Here is a 21,508-nt window from a genome sequence, read left to right as displayed (position 1 = left end):
CCGTATCCATCCAATTCTACCCGCTTTGACATTTATATAAAAATGTTGTGGATACTTTCAGAAATATTTCCTAATCATTTTTCATTGATATTCACAGCACGTCACTGAAATTACAATGGGCTGGGTTTGTGGACCCACAGTCTGATATTGATCATTTTCAAGTGTGTTTAGGGCGTCAGCAAAACGTTTGTGACATTGTTCCTACATTCAATGCCCTTCTTCACTCTTATTTGATAAAGTCGAATATATCTCTGCCCATCAATACGCCTATTTTTGCAACTGTTTGGGCCTTTAATGGAGTCGGGATGAACGTTTCAAGTGCATCCGATGCGATTCTCGTGGACATTACAGCTCCGTACAATAAAATAAAGCCTTCAATAATGCTAGATTATAACGTAGTTATGGACAAAATCGCTCAATGGGAAAAGTCAATTATCAAAGTGTTTTGGGAATTTTTAGACGACGAAAGCCCGATACTTAACCACGAGTTATCCCTCTTTACCCATCATGAAGGACACACACCAGTCGAAAAAATACATCTCGGATCGGAAAAACACTACACCATTCACTTAGATGGAAAGAACTGGCTGCATAATGGTGACATATATTTTGTTGTTATAACCAGTTGTAACGCAGCAGGGCTATGCTCAACAGAGAGAACAAATGATATTCTTATCGACTCTACTCCCCCACACCAGGGTGGTCTAAAACCACAAATGCTTTGGGAAAATTATAGAGATAACGGTGGACTCCACTCCAATGTCTCCTTGACTTGGTATGGTTTCTACGATCAGGAATCTGGTATAGATAGATATTATGTCACTGTTTCAAGATATTTTAGCAAACAGGAACTGTCCGGTGGAGTCCTGATCCAAAACCATGATAAAACCTCGGACGAACAGCATGTCAGATTTACACTTCAAGAAGCGTTAAACCCTGATGATCTTATAATTGTTTCCGTCTGGACTGCTAACAGTGTAGGATTAAACAGTTCAATTGCACGTGTATCTCTGTTTTCATTGTCAAGTATGCCATCTTCCGTTATTATTGAAAATCAGCGGGGAATACTCGAACTCGAGAAGCACTCTTGTGACGTTCATTTTTGCAACAAGGACTGCACATGCGCAGTAGTTGGAAAAACATGTATTGAAGCTGAAACAAATATGTCGTGCGTCGAGATTGATGCATTTAACACGACTGATAGCGACTTGACACGGTTTGCAGTTTTTGGAGGCCTTCAGTTTCAGCCTTTGACTTTAACTGCATCATCAGCTTGTCTTGCCGGGCACTGGACTCAGATCGAACACTCGAGAAAGGATCCAGACATTCATAGATTTGAGTGGAGTATTGGAATTCATAATCAGCCGCATGGAGAAGGGGTTTTCGATTTACAAAAAGAGTTTCCCTGGGTTGATATAGGTTTGCGACAAGAATTTGTTCACTGTCTGCCTATTAATAGATCGCTTGTCCATGGTGAGCTCTACGACATTTACGTAAAAACATGGTACGGACCAAGTAAATTCGCCATCTTTACGTCTAAATCTATTAAGGTTGATCAAACACCCCCAAGTTTGCGTAGAGGACGATATATCATCGAAGGAATTGACGATTGTGCAACAGATCTTGACTTCATTTCCTGGACCGATGAGATTTCGGCTTGTTGGTCCGGGGTCTTTAGTGAGCAACAGAGCGATATACAAAATTACTCGGTTGCTTTAGGAACTTCACCGAACGGTACATAAAAATAGATACATGCTGATATGTTTGACCCATTACTTATCGTTTACGGTATAAAAATCATTGCATTCATATTGAATTTACCTAGAAGCCAGTTTTTGATAATGTGATTGATATTTTAAAATTTTGCATTTGTTTCAGTCGATGACGTATATGCATCACAGAATATAGGATTAAAAACAAATATTTCTATCGGTAATCTGACTTTGGAGCACGCTGTTAGATACTATTTTTCTGTCACTGCCGTGAATACTGCAGGGCTTCACACTTCGGTATCGTCAGACGGATTCATAGTTGATACGGCCCCACCGTCGAAGGGCGTTGTTTTTAATACAATAACACATAAGAACGTTGCATACCAATCATCCGTTACATCTGTAGGATTTTCATGGCACGGGTTTCAGGACCATTGTTCAGGAATAAAAAGTTACTATGTTGCTGTTGTGAAAAAGCAGGAGCCTCCTTATTCTAGTACGAATTTCACACAAGTATACCTCAAGACGAGTGTTACGTTTAAGGATTTAGACTTGATTCCTGACAGCGTTTATTACGGCGTGGTCAAGGCCATTGATGCCGCGGGACATGAAAGTGATATTAATGTATCACCGGGGGTTGTCATTGATCCAACTCCACCTAAAGGATACGACTGTAACCGATTTGAACACACGGATTTCACTGTATTGTTTAACCATTCGAAGGATAATTTGACGAAGACAATTGTTGCACAATTGGACAAAGATGCCGTATACAGAATTGAAGGGTCTATTAAAAATACTTTTGTAGACTCAGTAATTCTTCAAATCAATCGTTTCATGACCAGAATCCAAACTGCTCTGAATCATAAACAAATTACTGAATTTTCATACACGTTTGTTTCAATGGAAAAAGGGGCCCAGAATCTTACCATTAGTGTTGAAAATAATTATACTAATTTCAACAACATCTTAAAAACAATTCATTTACAAAGATGTGCGTCTATTATTGAAAACAAAGTAAACGCACTTCATGTTCGGCAAATAAGACATGATTCTGTAGCTGTCACTGCTGTGATTCAGGATAAGGAAAGCGATCTGAAAATGGTATGAAATAGTTATTGCAGTTATTAAAATTAAAGTTCATATTACATTTTCTTGGATACGTTTAACATTAACATAATTATAATAGCATTCATTAAAATTGATTTTTTTAAAGAAAAATAGGGTTTGTACTACTTGTTCTAACGTTTTATTTAGGTATTTAATTATTCATTAGTCTAATGCATGATTGTATACCTGTTTTAACTATTAGGGTTATGCATATGATGTATTTGTTGTGCTTTTATATTTCATATACAAAAATACTGGTAATGACTTTCATGCCTTTTTATGATTTAATTCCAGGTACAAATTGGTGCTGGTACCACAATTGGAGGGTTTCAAATTCAGCCATTAACTGCCATTCATGCTGATATAATGAGTGGGATTATTAAAGGACACCTTCTTCATTCGATGAAAGTATACACGACGGTTATTGCTGAAAATCATGCAGGCCTGACATCTGTTTTCCAATCAACAGAACCAGTTATTATTGACCAAACTTCTCCGATTATCACCGATCTGGAGGCTTTAGCTACGGTAGTCTATGTAAATGAGTCAGATGAAATCGCTTCGAGAGTCCAGGTTACTACAACCTGGAAAGCGCTAGATGAGGAGAGCGATATTAAACATTGTACTTGTTCTATTGGTAAGTGTAAATGAAACGTAATAGTAATTTCAAGTTTGCTAGAGTGACAAGCTTTCAGTTTTAACGACTGAAACGAAATAACTAATCACTAATTTAAATTATAAACCACGACGTGTGCATTTCATACTCAACCTTCGATTATGTTGCAGGAATGCTTCCAAACATTAACAATGTACAAGACCAATGGTATGCAGATACTATGTCATCGTGTGGGTCGAACCTCCTGCAGCTTAAACACGGCGATAAGGTGTACGTCAATATCAACTGCGTCAATAATGTTGAACTAGCAACGACAAAAACTGTAGCTTCCAATACCGTATCCATGGATTTCATTACTTCAAACCAAGTGACAATTAACATTCTACCAGTTAACGAAGGTCTGATAAGCTCAATACCGATTACTGTAGGCCATTCTAAAATACAATCAAACACATCCTTAGTGCAGATCAGTTGGTCAAAATTCAAAGATACCTCCGGTATTGACTATTACGAATATTGCATATCAGACGACAAAAATACAACCATCGTAGACTGGACAAATGTTCACTTAAAGACGGTGGCAACTGCTCGCGGACTAACATTACACAATACAGAAACAATAAACGTACACGTCAGGGCTACAAACACTGGACAACATAGAGGTGAGGCCGTTCATGCCTCCTTATTCACCATCAGCCAACCTCCAGTTTTGTCAGGTAAAACCATATGGTACCTTAAACAAGACTCTGATTCAGACTTAAGTTTAATATTGATAAAAAGGTATTTATCAGTTTCTAAATACTAAAATTAAAAAGTGCACATACCAATAGCACCGAAATTAGCATGACTTTTGTCACAGGGTCATTTAATACTCAAATCTTTGCAGAGAAAGTCAACTTTAACCTAAAACAAGTCATATGATAGGTTTAGATTAGACTGACCGTTTTATACAGCGGTAAATGAATACCATTCGTTTCGAATTTGAAATTGAAAGTACAAACTTTTTAAATGACTGCATTGCATTTGCATTGCATATTTAATTAATATAATTCCTAATTGTCTACATTATGGCAATTCACTTCGATAAACTTGTTTAGAACAATTATACTGCTCGAACATATTTATGGTTTTTACATTAAACTTTGAATAGGATTGCAAGTTAAACTGTGTCCATGGATAAATAGTGTTTTATTGCAGCTCAGCATGTAAAATAGGCAAAAATTTAGGAAGAATTGTCGGAGGTAATGCCAAGCTAATCGTAGGAAATAAATGTGGGCTTAGTAGGTCTTCTCAAATAACTCTAATACTTGTTAAGCTGAATTTATGATTTCTAACATTTTTATATATATATATATTTTCAGGAATTCCAATGCTTGCATCTCGAAACGAGCATATTATTCATATCGATTGGGAACAAGCATTCGAAACACTTCCGGAAATTCCAGTTGTGTATAGCCTCGTCGTGGGATCAAAAGAAGGATTCACCGACATTCTTGACATCAGCTATTACACCGGACATACATATGATATTGTGGCTCCGTCGTCTACGCTGATTTCCCCGAAGATAACAGAGTTGTTCTTTACCATAACATGTGCTTATCCAACAGGGATTTCGAGCGTTTACAGGACAATATTCACAGTGTAATAATTTACTTGGTAGAGGCACCGCGTAATTGTTGCCAGGCTGGTGGGTTTTTATTTTCAATATTTAGCTATCAATATATCCATATGTGTGCCTTACTAGTGTGTGAATTTTACTTTCTATCTTATTTTTATTTTAGAAATGTATTCCTAAGTCATGTCATTGAATTCAAACGTCAACTGTCGAATGTCAGCTAAAGAAAAAATGAACAATTCGGATTTCATTCAATATTTTCTTTATGTAACTCTGTCCAATAGATTTGCTGTATGATTATCTAGTATATTGATTTACTTTTTATATGTTCGTTTACTTTTATATCACTCCTTCCCACGTAGTTGCTATATGAGTATCTCTATGCTGTGCTTCCATCTTGATTTACTTTTTATTTGTTGTTGACTGTTTTGACGTTGATACGAGTGTTATTGATACGCTTCCTTTCATTTCCTAATAAATATCGTTGTGTGTGTGATACTTTCTTCTTCCTACAAAAATCTATATATCTAATTGTATGATGCCAAAACTGTAAGTCCACAAGTACAAAATCAACTCCCAGCCGATCATTCAATAGCATGTTTGGAGAAATATTGTGAGGAAACAGATACAATGAAACTTCTCTTTTATTAAGCTAAGGCTCAAAACGACCGTCCTTGTAAGCCGCAAAAGTAGAAACATCAATCGAAAAGGTGAAAAAGTTGTGACATTATATTATTATTGGGACATTATAAACAGAAACCGACGAACATGCTACAAACTGTGAAAGGTAGTAAAAGGTCTTAGAAATAAGAAAAAATGACAGTAAAATATTAATAAAACAATAGAAACGACAGAGATATGCTCAGAAGTCAAACACAAGCAAGAGACACGGAGCAAATAAACAAAACACACAAACGCGAACTTGCATCGAAAAAGTCTGATAGATACATGTTGGAGTAACCGCCTTTGAACATTCAGCGAAACAGGAGTTCACTGAAGCTTTAACCTTTGTTGTCGAACCCCGTCGGTTCGAACTCCCTGGGACCCGCGAAAATACCTCGAGCCTCGAAAAATTCGAGCCAGGCGGGATTGTTTACCCTCAGTTAAAAGAAATCGGTCCTTTACATCTAGTTCGAGACAACGAGGAATTCGAGCCGAGCGAGTTCGAGCCAGCGGGGTACGACTGTACTTTACGCTTAACACATGCCATATTATCTATCAACACAAACGAATAGGTTGTTTATAGATATTCGGGGAAATTACACTGGCATTCATAGGAGAATATAAAACAGTTTTAGAGCACTAAATCTCAACATTTTCACAATATTTATCAATCACAGCAAATTAAAAAATATATATATAAACCTTATTCAACTTAAAGACAATGGAGAACAAGATAAAACACATCATTAAATATCGTTTGGTTATATGGGTAGCTACGTATAATGATTCAAAATATAAAAACTTTTACATTTCATCGATTTGTTTGCTACATAAATATTGCTAACTCGATTAATTTTATACTGAACATAGGTACTCTTTCTCTTTGTACTTCCACTGAGATACAGACATCAAAATTTAATAACTTTTTAAGTACTATTTCTTTTTTCCTACACTTTTGTTACACTAGATACACCGCAAAATATTTAAAGGAATGACGTTTGGTTTTCGGGCGACGTCTGTACCTCTTGATTGAATCCATTAAGATAATTCTTGTTCGGGCATCAGCGACCCTAAATTGTGGTTGCCTTTGGAATTAGCGTTCAATATCAAATAGATAAATTTGTGTTTTACATAAGAATTATAATCAGACTGTAGCTGATAGGTGGTACGACTAGAAAACGAAAGTGCAATTGTACAATTCACTCAATAAGTGCTACAAAAAAAGGTTATAAAGATAATGACATACACATCCCGAATAAATCAATCCATTCAGAAATTATAAAGGTAAATTATGGTTGATTTTTTAACAATTCGCAAAGTCGTTAAAATCGGCACAAAATAGCATGATTGCAGCATAATCAAATTACGGCATAACTGCGTGCACTTCTTGGAATACCAGACGCATCAAAAGTGTCCATTTATGCTGGGATGTCATAGTAGTTATAGACAATGACATATTAGATTAGTTTTTGATTTCAGGGGCAGATCCAGGATTTGACGATAAAGTGGACGTAACTTAGGGGGCGTACCCTTTTGACGTGCGTATTCAATTACCTTTTTGCTCCTATATTGAAATAGCATGTAAACTTGGACAATTCAGGGGGGAGGGGGGTATTAGCAAAAACACTTTATACTCCAATATTGGCTAGCTCTAGTTAGACGTTTCGTTAAGTATATAACAAAAATGGACAGAAAATGCACCTTTACTTTTTGAATAAAACTGATGAATAATTAATTCAAACAAATTGTATGTTTAATTGTAAAAATCTTCATATATTAACATTCTTGAAGCATAATAAAATATCAAATATGAGGATAGTTATTATTTTACCCATAATTAAGTTTTAGACTGCAGATTGTCGCTGTTTCGTAGCATTTTAAAATTCGATGGCTTCATGGTCATTGGCGTCGTCATGCATTTTTCAACATTTAATCTTAACTCAAAAACCTAATTAATAAGGTTATCGCATGAGCCTAAATGCACATATTGATGAACGAGTTTAGCATTTAATTTACTAATTTTAAATGATGGGTTGTGTTTTCGGCAAAGCCTCGTTTTTATCGTTTTAAAATTATTTCGTTTAATAAATTCGATACAAAATAAACACTCATTAAAGATCCTCTATATATTATAACTACATGTACAGTATTTGTAATTAACAGGGATTATGCATTTGATTCGTACTAAAAAGGTTATCAGGCCGGAAGGAACATGAGATTGTCTCAACAGACAAAAACCCAGCACTGAATGGTACTCTGGGGGTAAGATAGGAGAAAGACCGTCGAAATGAAATTTAATTGTTGACTACAAAACGGACGGGCTTTGAATGAATAATGACTTACCATGATATGTATTCGTTGTGAAAAGAACTGAACATGACAGTACATTGTATTCAAATAAAGTCAACATATTTGCATGTTTACTCTTAAAACTAAACAAGAGCATTTATGTTGCTATACATTTTTGCTTCTAATATTGTATTCGTTTGTCGTATTATCGCACGTTGATCTGCTAATGTCCTACAATTTGAAATATGGCATTGTAGGACATTAAAACTGCATAAATCTTATTTTGCTCCGACATTCCATGTACATGTATTTTAAAAGTCTCGGGAAGTGGCTGAGACAAAAAATTCGAACAGATATATATTTAATTTGATAAGAAAACATGCAATGTGAAAAAATTAATAACGAAAGCGACAGAATGATTGCATGTAATGACTATGAATACACTGTTTGTTACACATTGTTAAACATAACATGTTTGCTGTATAAGCCATGATTAAGTATTCCGTAAAGTTTTCATTGCAATGATCTTTCAAATCATTAACATGCTATATTTGGGTAATTATTTGTCAACGTATTTTATAACATAACTAACGGCGCAGGAGTGATATAACCCCATGCAATAAATTGTTCATATATAACTAGTGTAATAAGTTGATAACTATTCAAATTAGATAACCACATCGCAGAAAAATGTATTCATACGCGCTGTCAAAAAACGTAAACAAACATCAGAAACAATGTTTCAAAAGAAATCCTGTCGATGTCAACAAGCTTAGCTCCACGATGAAACGAATGGTGAAGAAGGCTGGTCTTAATCCAAACAAACGACCCCCTGATCACAGCGCCAGAAAATACCTCGACCAGGAATTGAATCATGAATGACAGCAATGTTCCTGCGAACCAGATTATGCAAATATCGGGACACAAGAATATTGCATTTTTAAACAAAAATAGCCACATAAATCCAAACCAACACAAGTACATATCCAACATCCTGTACTCCAGTGAAAATATCTGTACAATGCTCAGTATATGCACACAGTTCGCCAGCAATGCTCAAGTTTACACAGTCACTGATTCCACATGAAGTCCTACTTTTTCTGTTGGGTTTTACAACATTTTTGGTGCTCCAATTCACGGAGGTAAAACTCATTGTGCATATCCATTAAATGACAAAAATCCATGATGTAATCCAACAGCTACAAAGTGAATTCGCACTACTGAAAGCGACTGTGACGCTGACTAACGGTCTTTTCAAACTTCAACCGCCAAAAAACATGTATGCACTCGCGTGATTACTAATGAGTTATGACATTGCTCTAATTATTGATTTGCTTGATTTAAATGGATTGAAATATCTTCTTTTTGTTTTTAAGTGAAACCTTTGAAAATCGGTTGATTATTTAGTGTGTTTTTTTGTAAATAAAATGCTTATGTCGTACTATTTTCTGTCCTGCGGATGAGGCATCCTTATAACACTCAATGTAAATTCTTCGCTTTAAGACATGAGAATGTGTATTGAAGAAACATTGACCTAGATTTCAACCGTAATAGAGTTATGTTATAAATAGAATCTCAAATTCGTGCTTATTTTGTTTCAAATTTATTAAACTCGTCATTTTAAAACGATAAAAACTCCGCAGATCCTCAGTTTTATATCGTTTTAAAATGAACTCGTTTAAAAAATTTGATACAAAATAAACACTCTTTTGAGATCCTCTATGTATTATACTTTGACTTATGCAAATGCATACAATCATGAATATATAACAACTATAAAAAAAACATCGACATATGTATAGATAACATGGACATTGCTGCACATGAGCTTCGAAAATAAAACTTCACACATAAAACAATAGAAGAAAAATATAGTTTTAGCCCATATCAAGTTGAACCAATTAATCATGATACAATTACAAGTATTCGTTTTCAAATGCCGATATTCACCGCCTTCCCGGCTTAAACAAAACAAACATAATGAAAGAGATCATTGAAATATTGAAATAGAGCATGAGCTATAAAATTGGATTTCCGGTTCCGAGTAAGACAACAAATAATATGTATAACAGGGAATAAACCTTTACATAAATGCAAAAGAAACAATACAAGTTATCGCTTATCGTTGCAAAATGATGAATTGACTACTGGATTCCGGTAACAATATTAAAAAATTATGCAAAAATTTAATGTTATTCTTATTTTTCGACTTAGCAAATTTATCACGGGGTCTAAGAGCGCATACTTGGTATTGCAATTTAACTATGTCTTTTATTATGATAAAAGCGCTTCATTTTAAAGCATACCCTTGTCAAATGTAAAAAGTAATTAAACAACAAAATAATATAAAAATAACATTTCCCTTTATCACTGTTTGGCGCACTTTAGGAGCTATCTGTGATAGGACAGCCGTAACGGAATCCTATACCACAGCTTCATTTGTACTTCTTCTCACCTCAGTGGGATGCCTAATGAATTAGATTTCGTGGTATTAAGCAACACAATAATCACATTCGATCTGGGAGTCTGTGTTAAAAACTCATCGATGGTTTGACAAATCTTCATTGGTGGCGAACGCTTTGTCGCAATCGGGGCACTTGAACTGTATTCCCTCACCATGGTCACGACCTCTGAGATATGATTTAAAAGCAATTTGAAAAGCATTTTGAATAATGTAATTGAAAGTTGTAGCATTTAAAATCTTAATTTATCTAAAAGTTAATATTTCAATCTTATAAGTAATGACTTTGAAATACGGCACCACTTTTAAACGGAATGTTTACCTGTGATATTTAAAGTGACTTAAAGGTTATCAGGCCGGAAGGAACATGCGATTGTCTCAAAAGGCATAAGAGTGCAGCATCTGTATGATACCCAGTCTGTATGCTTTCTGTCATGAATGCTTAACGCGTCTTAAGTCTTGTAAGACTTTCCGAAATGTCGACATAACATCACCTTCAGGGGAACGATATGTAGTGCTTGGTTCTTATAATATTTCGTTGGTGCTTGGTTCAAAAACAGTTGTAGCATTTTTTCTGCAACACGCATACGATGCCGTGGAAATATAAATTAAGGGATATCAATTGATGTGCATGCAATGTTAAAAATCTCTGTCAACAAATTGCGTTTATTAATAAAAAAATCTAGCAAACATGGACAGTTCCTGCTTGGTTCAAACATTTCCGCACCCACTTTCGCCTCGATTCAAAACTTGTGACTAAAGAGAAAAGATACACAATTATATACCGTATCACTGGGCGCTGACATTATTTTAGTGCCTGGTATCAAAACAATGTACCACATGATCACCGCCTCTGAAATACCTAATTCATTAAATTTCAGTAGTTATAAAGAATGACAAGTTCAATTCATATTTGTATTCGCGCGAATACGTTGTAATCCAAGTATGGCAAGGTGTATTTTGTGTTAAGTATATATCAAATATTCATATATTAACATTATTTAAGCTTATTTATTATCTATTAGTTTGTCAATACATGAGCAATTTTTATAAAAATGACATACTGCAGTCAAATTTGAAATTATAAAACTGAGTTTGCTTCCTAGCTATGGGTACGTTAACTACCTCCCTAAAAAATTTAAATCTATCGATTAAACTGCTGTTTCTACCAGTGAGTTTCGTAATACCTGCTACCACCATTACCTGAGTTGATGATGCATATCGAACGCAAAGCTCAAGTGGTATGTAATTGCAATAATGAGTGTTGTTTATAGTAAGGGTTTTGTACAATAATCTTATCCAATCGTCAATCTGATCTAGATTCTAAGTAGGTTCTTTATCTTTTTGGACAGAAAATATATTGGTGTACGCAAAACAATACTTCAGGCGACAAGTAACCAATAATTTAAAGCAGTAGTTTATTGTTGATAGAGGATAATTTTGCATTAATATATATTCACGAACAAATGTCGTTGTGTGATTTACTCTTTCGGTTCCCGTTGATCCTCTTTTTTAGCAAAATTGTAGATCCAGCATAGTGCTTACACTTAAATTGTGTGCTTGAACGTATCTCTTCTCTGCTAACGTATATATATATATATACCGATAGTTTCGTGGTCAATGCTTTTGAAAGCCTAGGTAAAACCACGATGTATTCGCCGTCATATATTTAAACACTTTTTTGTTTCAATTGTATTTGCTAAAGGATGTCAATTACAACGGTATTCCTTTATTAAACCATCGCTTTACATTAACATAGTTGGTAGTTTTGATATCGAGGTTTGAATTAAGTATATATTATAATAAAATATGGAAGAGGAACAAAGCAAATGCTAACGGAAATTAAATGAAACGTTGACCCACTTTAATAAATGTGTGTCATATGTCTTCTGTAATTAACGAAAATGGTGTTTAACAATTCTATCCGTCAGGTGTTTATTTCTTCTTTCAAGTGAGTGCATTTCGAAAGAAACGTTTAGTGAAATTAAGCTGTTAAGTAAAGAGCAATTTCCGTGGTAATTTAATATGACATCGTCTGCAGCAATGAATGTAAAGTTATTCACTTTATTGTCACAAAACTTAATTCAACTAGGTGATTTGATTTAGTCTTATATAGTGAATACACTTACCTTAGCTAAAAAAGGCTCGATTCACCGCAACAACAAAGGCGTCACTTTTTCTTTCACAGGAATAAGTTTGGCTGCCAACGTCAGCGATATTAAGAAAGTCTTTATCTGTACAAAGTTTGCTAAATGAACAAGAAATACATTTTATAATTAAAAACATATTTTGTTTTAAAAGCAATGATATATGATGATTACTGAGAGGAATGCTATAGAGGGATTCAAAGATAATCACAGCTAGAATCAAATGGAATCAAATGGGAAACACAGCTCGAATCAAAGGAAACACAGCTATAGAATCAACGGAAAACACAGCTAGAATCAAAAGGAATCAAAGGGAAACACAGCTGGCATCAAAGGGAAACGCAGCTAGAATCAAAGGTAATCAGAGGTTAACACAGCCAGCATTAAAGATAAACATAGCTAGAATCAAAGGGAAACACAGCTAGAATCAAAGGGAATCAAAGATAAACACAGCTAGCATCAAATGGAAACACAGCTAGAATCAAAAGGAAACACTACTAGAATCAAAGACAAACACAGAATCAAAGGGAAACACAGCTAGAATCAAAAGGAAACACAGCTAGAATCAAAGGGAATTAAAGATAAACACAGCTAGAATCAAACGGAAACACAGCTAGAATCAAAAGGAAACACAGCTAGAATCAAAGAGAATCAAAAATAAACACAGCTAGCATCAAATAAAAAAACACAGCTAGCATCAAATATAAACACAGCTAGCATCAAAGATAAACACAGCTAGCATCAATGGGAAACACAGCTAGCATCAAAGATAAACACAGCTAGCATAAAAGATAAACACAGCTAGAATCAAAGATAAACAAAGCTAGCATCAAAGGGACACACAGCTAGAATCAAAGGGAATTAAAGATAAACACAGCTAGCATCAAAGGGAAACACAGCTAGCATCAAAGATAAACACAGCTAGCATCAAAGATAAACAAAGCTAGCATCAAAGGGAAACACAGCTAACATCAAAGATAAACACAGCTAGAATCAAAGATAAACACAGCTAGCATCAAAGGGAAACACAGCTAGAATCAAAGGGAATCAAAGATAAACACAGCTAGCATCAAAGGGAAACACAGCTAGAATCAAAAGGAAATACAGCTAGAAAGATAAAAACAGCTAGCATCAAAGGGAAACACAGCTAAAATCAAAGGGAATCAAAGATAAACACAGCTAGCATCAAAGGGAAACACAGCTAGAATCAAAAGGAAACACAGCTAGAATCAAAGATAAACACAGTTAGAATCGAACGGAAACACAGCTAGAATCAAAAGGAAACACAGCTAGAATCAAAGGGAATCAACGATAAACACAACTAGCATCAAAGGGAAACACAGCTAGAATCAAAAGGAAACACAGCTAGAATCAAAGATAAACACAGTTAGAATCGAACGGAAACACAGCTAGAATCAAAAGGAAACACAGCTAGAATCAAAGGGAATCAACGATAAACACAGCTAGCATCAAAGGGAAACACAGCTAGAATCAAAAGGAAACACAGCTAGAATCAAAGATAAACACAGTTAGAATCGAACGGAAACACAGCTAGAATCAAAGATAAACACAGCTAGCATCAAACGGAAACACAGCTAGAATCTAAGATAAACACAGCTAGCATCAATGGTAAACACAGCAAGCATCAAAGATAAACACAGCTAGCATAAAAGGGAAACACAGCTAGAATCTAAGATAAACGCAGCTAGCATCAAAGGGAATCGAAGATAAACACAGCTAGCATCAAAAGGAATCGAAGATAAACACAGCTAGCATCAAAGATAAACACAGCTAGCATCAAAGATAAACAAAGCTAGCATCAAAGGGAAACACAGCTAGCATCAAAGATAAACACAGCTAGAATCAAAGATAAACACAGCTAGCATCAAAGGGAAACAGCTAGAATCAAAGGGAATCAAAGATAAACACAGCTAACATCAAAGGGAAACACAGCTAGCATCTAAGATAAACACAGCTATCATCAAAGATAAACACAGCTAGCATCTAAGATAAACACAGCTAGCATAAATGATAAACACAGCTAGAATCTAAGATAAACACAGCTAGCATCAAAGGGAAACACAGCTAGAATCAAACGAAATTAAAGATAAACACAGCTAGCATTCAACTGAAACACAGCTAGAATCAAACGAAAACACAGCTAGAATCAAAGGGAATCAAAGATAACACAGCGAGCATCAAAGGGAAACACAGCTAGCATCAAAGATAAACACAGCTAGCATCAATGGGAAACGCAGCTAGCATCAAAGGGAAACACAGCTAGCATCAAAGATAAACACAGCTAGAATAAAAGATAAACACAGCTAGCATCAGAGGGGAACACAGCTAGAATCAAAGGGATTCAAAGATAAACACAGCTAGCATCAAAGGGAAACACAGCTAGCATCAAAGGGAAACACAGCTAGCATCAAAGATAAACACAGCTAGCATCAATGGGAAACGCAGCTAGCATCAAAGGGAAACACAGCTAGCATCAAAGATAAACACAGCTAGAATAAAAGATAAACACAGCTAGCATCAGAGGGGAACACAGCTAGAATCAAAGGGATTCAAAGATAAACACAGCTAGCATCAAAGGGAAACACAGCTAGCATCAAAGGGAAACACAGCTAGCATCAAAGATAAACACAGCTAGCATCAATGGGAAACGCAGCTAGCATCAAAGGGAAACACAGCTAGCATCAAAGATAAACACAGCTAGAATAAAAGATAAACACAGCTAGCATCAGAGGGGAACACAGCTAGAATCAAAGGGATTCAAAGATAAACACAGCTAGCATCAAAGGGAAACACAGCTAGCATCAAAGGGAAACACAGCTAGCATCAAAGATAAACACAGCTAGCATCAATGGGAAACGCAGCTAGCATCAAAGGGAAACACAGCTAGCATCAAAGATAACACAGCTAGAATAAAAGATAAACACAGCTAGCATCAGAGGGGAACACAGCTAGAATCAAAGGGATTCAAAGATAAACACAGCTAGCATCAAAGGGAAACACAGCTAGAATCAAAGATAAACATAGCTAGCATCAAAAGGAAACACAGCTAGAATAAAAAAGAAACAAAGCTAGAATCAAAAGAAAACACAGCTAAAATCAAAGGGAATCAAAGTTAAACACAGCTTGCATCAAAGGGAAACACAGCTAGCATCAAAGATAAACACCGTTAGCATCAAGGATAAACACAGCTAGCATCAAAAGGAAACACAGCTAGCATCAAAGATAAACACATCTAGCACCAAAGATAAACACAGCTTGAATCAAAGATAAACACAGCTAGCATCAAAGATAAACACAGCTAGAATCAAAGGGAATGAAAGATAAACACAGCAAGCATCAAAGGGAAACACAGCTAGTATCAAAGTCAAACATAGCTAGCATCAAAGATAAACACAGCTAGCATATAAGATAAACACAGCTAGAATCAAAGGGAAACACGGCTAGAATCAATGGGAATCAAAGATAAACACAGCTAGCATCACAGATAAACACAGCTATCATCAAAGATAAACACAGCTAGCATATAAGATAAATACAGCTTGAATCAAAGGGAAACACGGCTAGAATCAATGGGAATCAAAGATAAACACAGCTAGCATCAAAGATTAACACAGCTAGCATCAAAGATAAACAAAGCTAGAATCAAAGGGAAACACAGCTAGCATCAAATATAAACACAGCTAGAATCAAAGATAAACACAGCTAACATCAAAGAGAAACACAGCTAGAATCAAAGGGAATCAAAGATAAACACAGCTAGCATCAAAGGGAAACACAGCTAGCATTTAAGATAAACACAGCTAGCATCAAAGACAAAAATAGCTAGCATCAAAAGGAAACACAGCTAGAATAAAAAAGAAACAAAGCTAGAATCAAAAGAAAACACAGCTTGAATCAAAGGGAATCAAAGTTAATCACAGCTTGCATCAAAGGGAAACACAGCTAGCATCAAAGATAAACACAGCTAGAATCAATGATAAACACAGCTAGCATCAAAGGGAAACACAGCGAGAATCAAAGGGAATCAAAGCTAAATACAGCTAGCATCAAAGGGAAACACAGCCAGAATCAAAGATAAACACAGCTAGCATCAAAGGGAAAGAGAGCTAGACTCAAAAAGAAACACAGTTAGAATCAAAAGAAAACACAGCTAGAATCAAAGGGAATCAAAGTTAAACACAGCTAGCATCAAAGGGAAACACAGCTAGCATCAAAGATAAACACAGCTAGCATCAAAGATTAACAAAGCTAGCATCAAAGGGAAGCACAGCTAGCATCAAAAATAAACACAGCTAGCATCAAAAATAAACACAGCTGAAATCAAAGATAAACACAGCTAGCATCAAATGGAAACACAGCTAGAATCAATGGGAATGAAAGATAAACACAGCAAGCATCAAAGGGAAACACAGCAAAAATCAAAGATAAACACAGCTAGCATCAAAGATAAACACAGCTAGCATATAAGATAAACACGGCCAGAATCAATGGGAATCAAAAATGAACACAGCTAGCATCAAAGATAAACACAGCTAGCATCAAAGATAAACACAGCTAGCATCAAAGTTAAACACAGCTTGTATCAAAAGGAAACACAGCAAGAATTAAAGGGAAACACGGCTCGAATCAAAGGGGAACACAACTAGAATCAAAGGGAAATAAAGTTAAACACAGCTACAATCAAAAGGAAACACGGCTAGAACCAAGGAAAACAAAGTTATAGATTCAACGGAAAACACAGCTGGAATCAAAGGGAATCAAAGGGAAACACAGCTAGCATCAAATTGAAACGCAGCTAGAATCAAAGATGAACACAGCTAGCATCAAAGGGAAACGCAGCTAGAATCATAGAAAAACACAGCTATCATCAAAGGGAATCATAGATAAACACAGCAAGCATCAAAGATAATCAAAGATAAACACAGCTAGCATCACAGGGGAACGCAGCTAGAATCAAAGGGAATCAAAGTTTAACACAGCCAGCATCATAGGGAAGCACAGCTAGAATCAAAAGGAAACACAGCTAAAGATTTAACGGAAAACACAGCTAGAATCAAAGGAAGTCAAAGGGAAACACAGCTAGCATCAAAGGGAAATGCAGCTAGAATCAAAGGTAATCAAAGGTTAACACAGCCAGCATCATATGGAAACACAGCTAGAATCAAAAGGAAACACAGCTATAGATTCAACGAAAAACACAGCTAGAATCAAAGGGAATCAAAGGGAAACACAGCTAGCATCAAAGGGAAACGCAGCTAGAATCAAAGGTAATCAAAGGTTAACACAGCCACCATAAAAGGGAATCACCGCTAGAATCAAAGGGAAACACAGCTATAATCAAAGGGAATCAAAGATAAACACAGCCAGCATCAAAGGGAAATACAGCTAGAATCAAAGGGAAACACAACTAGAATCAAAGGGAATTAAATGTAAACAAAGCTACAATCAAAAGGAAATACGGCTAAAATCAAAAGGAAATATAACTAGAATCAAAGGGAATCAAACGTAAACACAGCTAGAATTAAAGGGAAACACAGCCAACATCAAAGGGAAACACAGCTAGAATCAAAGAGAATCAACGGGAAACACAGCTAGAATAAAAGGGAATCAGAGGGAAACACAGCCAACATCAAAGTGAAACACAGCTAGAATCAAAGGGAAACATAGCTAGAATGAAAGGGAAACACAGCTAGAATCAGAGGGAAACACAACTAGTCTTATAATCAAAGGAAAACACAGGTTTTGCAAATCAGTCACATAAACTAAGCTAAGTTGGTACCATGTTCCAGACTATTTTTCCAAACGAGATGAGCATGAACATCATACTTGTAATTTTTAATATTGACAATATCATGACCTTCTTTCTTCAAGGTGTTATAATCTTCTTTGTAACTGTCCTCATTCGGCTTACTTCATAAAAGGGTATGACTGATTTGTCGATGAGAGATCCATTGTTTTAATGTTCAAACTGTTGTTTTCTTATTTAGTTTACGGTTTAGTGTTAAGCTCTCCAAACTTACATTTAAATTTAATTCAAATCACAATCCTAGCCAAATAGTTTCTTTGTTTTCGTCTGTAAATATAATTTTCTTGCACTCAAAAGCTATTTCATCCAACACCGAGTACAAGCATTATTTTGTATTGTCTTATTTTATATCGGAAAGACACTGTGCTCAACTACAATTACAATACATGGAATATAAAACTTTTCACATGACGTCATAAATGCATATGTTGACATTTATCAACTTCATATAAAAGTATTTTATATAAAATATTATGATATAAACCGGATAAAAACCTATGCGTCTTAAATGTACAAAACGCTTTAAGTAAGACCGTTTTGCTGTAACCAAGAGACTTCCGTGTGATTTAATAGGTTATTTGTTATTGATAAAACGATGATTGGTGACCATGATTGTGCAACCAAATTTTGAACAAGCTGTCTGCCAATTGCAACGAAAATGTCGATCACTTTGTGACTGAAAACAAAATGGGATAAAAAATTGTTTGAGTGAAAACATATTTTAATCGCCTTAATTCGACGCAGGTTGTGTTGCCGCCTTCCTACTCAGTACACGTATTATATGAATATGTGGTTTGTTGGAGTCTGATTGAATGAACGATGCCGCGAAATATTGAAGAGATAGAAAGAGAGGGAGGGAGGGACAGAGAGAGGAGAGAGGGTCGTAGAGAGAGGGGGGAAGGGGGGTAGAGAGGGAGAAAAGGATGTAGAGAAAGGGGGAGAGAGGGGTAGAGTGAGAGAGGGAGAGAGAAGTAGAGAGGGGAAGCGAGGGTGTAGAGAGAGGGAGAGAACGAGAGAGAGAGAGAGAGAGAGAGAGAGAGAGAGAGAGAGAGAGGAAGAGCCATGGAGGAGAGCGGGGGTGAAGAGAGAGGAAGAGAGAGAGAGAGAGAGAGAGAGAAGGGTAAAGCTAGGTGTGTGGAGAGAGGGAGGGGAAGGGGTTGAAGAGAGAGGAAGAGAGGGGGGAGGGAGAGAGAGTGTGTAAAGGAGAGAAAAAGCGATGGGGGAGAGGGGGTGGGGAGGGAGGGAGGGAGGGAGGGAGACGAAGTGCGATGGGGGAAGAGAGGGGCATTAGAAAGAGGGGGTAAGGTGGAGAGAGAGGGGGTATGGAGAGAGGGGGTGTTGAGAGAAGGGAGAGAGAGAGAGAGGGGGGTAGAGAAAGGGGGAGTGAGGGTAGAGACAGATTGAGATAGAGAGAGAGGGGGGGACAGGGGGAAGAGCGAGGGAAAAGAGAGAGATGGGCAGACGGAGTTAGGCAGAGGTTTATTAAATTAACATTATTTATGTATTTTGTGAAAAAGTATATATTGGCAAACAAGTAAATGCATTTCTTTTGATAGACTGAATTGGAATCAATTAGGTTTTGTTAACATTTTAAAAGTTGGAGTATTTCGCTCTTTTTCATTATTATTTGACTTTTGTTTAATAAAGTTGTGTTTTGGGTTTCATGAAATCGTTTGAATCGTAAAGCAATATGCTCAAAACAATGAAGAGCCAGACCCTTCTAATATTATGTTTTTTTTTAATAAAAAGTTCTACCTTCACCTCCAAGTTACACTTCCGGTATGCAATACAGATAATAATATGATTTAGTGACTATCGTACAATAATATATCAATGTAAGTCTTGCTGTCCTCTGGAGTAAAATAAATTACAATATTTTCTGATTGTGTAAACATGTTGAGGATAATGGATTTGTGTACGAGTATATAATGTAAGAGATGGCAAAGAGTTGAAGAACGCATGAACAGTCCTTAACAAATTTATGCAAACACACTTGACCTCATTGTTTGTGTCAAACTGAGTCCAATTTGGTGGATTTGTGTCCAGCCATATAACAAATTTGTATCCGAGAGTATTGACAGAGATTGCAACAAGTTGACGTACACAGACTAATTCTTAAACAAATACAAACACGTTTCTACCACATGCTTTTGCGTCAAACTGAGTGCAATTTTGTGAACGTTTACAGTTAAACGCTTAAACGCTTAACGCTTAACGCGAATAAAATGTTGTGTTTAAATGGTTAAAGCAACAGAATCCCTTTTAAAGTATAAAGATTAATTTATTTCATTAAACTAACATTGATTTAATAATACATATATTCAATGTAACATTTAATGGTCACATTAGTACCGATGTCAATTAAAAACTAATGGGTAATAAAATGCTAATTAGCGCACATCTTGGGTATATAAATTGCCAACAGCATATGGTTGTCTAATGGAATGTGACCATTCAAAACAATTAATAAGAGAGTTCAGTGTAAACATTTGTATAAAGAATTGCAACTTTTGTGATGGACTCACATGTCAGTTAGGTTTGGGTAAAGACATAGAAAACGTTATATTGTATCTAGAATGATATTATTATATAAAGGAAGAACACTTTAATAAAGAAATAACATTGGAACAATTGCTGGATTACTGAGTTAGAGTTCTAGAAAGTTCTAAAGAGTTCAGTGGCATTACGTCACACATATTTAATTTGCATTCTTACTTAGGCTTATTCGTGAATACGATTTCGTTAACTTAAGACGTTCACTATCGATAAATGGGCATACCTGACATCTTTCAGCGAGACGCATGCGTCGGGTGACACGCGAATAGCGATATTGGCGCTAAATGATGGTTTTCAGGGCACGCGCTATTCTTTCAGGAGTGAGTAGAAACTGTTATGAATTGAATGAAATTTGCTCATCCTTTTTGGCGTGGTTCTACCTTATCATGTTTATATTCATTATAAAAAATAACTGTTTTTACAGTTTAGGTGATGGTGTCTAATACCATAGGTAAGTTGATACAAAGCTGTGCTACTGAGAAGTCACACAAATGACTATAAGTTAGTTATTT

General features: G+C 35.9%; 1 protein-coding gene across 1 annotated transcript; it reads left to right on the top strand.

The window, feature by feature from the left end:
- The first annotated feature begins 305 nt into the window (after positions 1-305).
- LOC128223583 (uncharacterized) lies at positions 306-19,641 on the top strand. The gene is made up of 5 exons (XM_052932858.1): positions 306-1,734; positions 1,879-2,414; positions 3,117-3,459; positions 4,075-4,154; positions 19,285-19,641. The coding sequence occupies exons 1-5, from the start codon at positions 306-308 to the stop codon at positions 19,639-19,641; spliced, it is 2,745 nt and encodes a 914-aa protein (XP_052788818.1).
- The last annotated feature ends 1,867 nt before the right edge of the window (positions 19,642-21,508 follow it).

Source organism: Mya arenaria, chromosome 17, assembly GCF_026914265.1.
Source record: "Mya arenaria isolate MELC-2E11 chromosome 17, ASM2691426v1".
In the NCBI taxonomy this organism is placed as follows: domain Eukaryota; kingdom Metazoa; phylum Mollusca; class Bivalvia; order Myida; family Myidae; genus Mya; species Mya arenaria.
This window is presented reverse-complemented; position numbering and strand designations above follow the sequence as displayed.

Coding starts and splice junctions, on each gene's coding strand:
- LOC128223583 (XM_052932858.1), top strand. CDS start 306: ATGAACGTTTCAAGTGCATCCGATGCGATTCTCGTGGACATTACAGCT. Junction 1,735..1,878: donor TTTAGGAACTTCACCGAACG/GTACATAAAAAT, acceptor CATTTGTTTCAG/TCGATGACGTATATGCATCA. Junction 3,460..4,074: donor ACATTGTACTTGTTCTATTG/GTAAGTGTAAAT, acceptor CGTACACGTCAG/GGCTACAAACACTGGACAAC.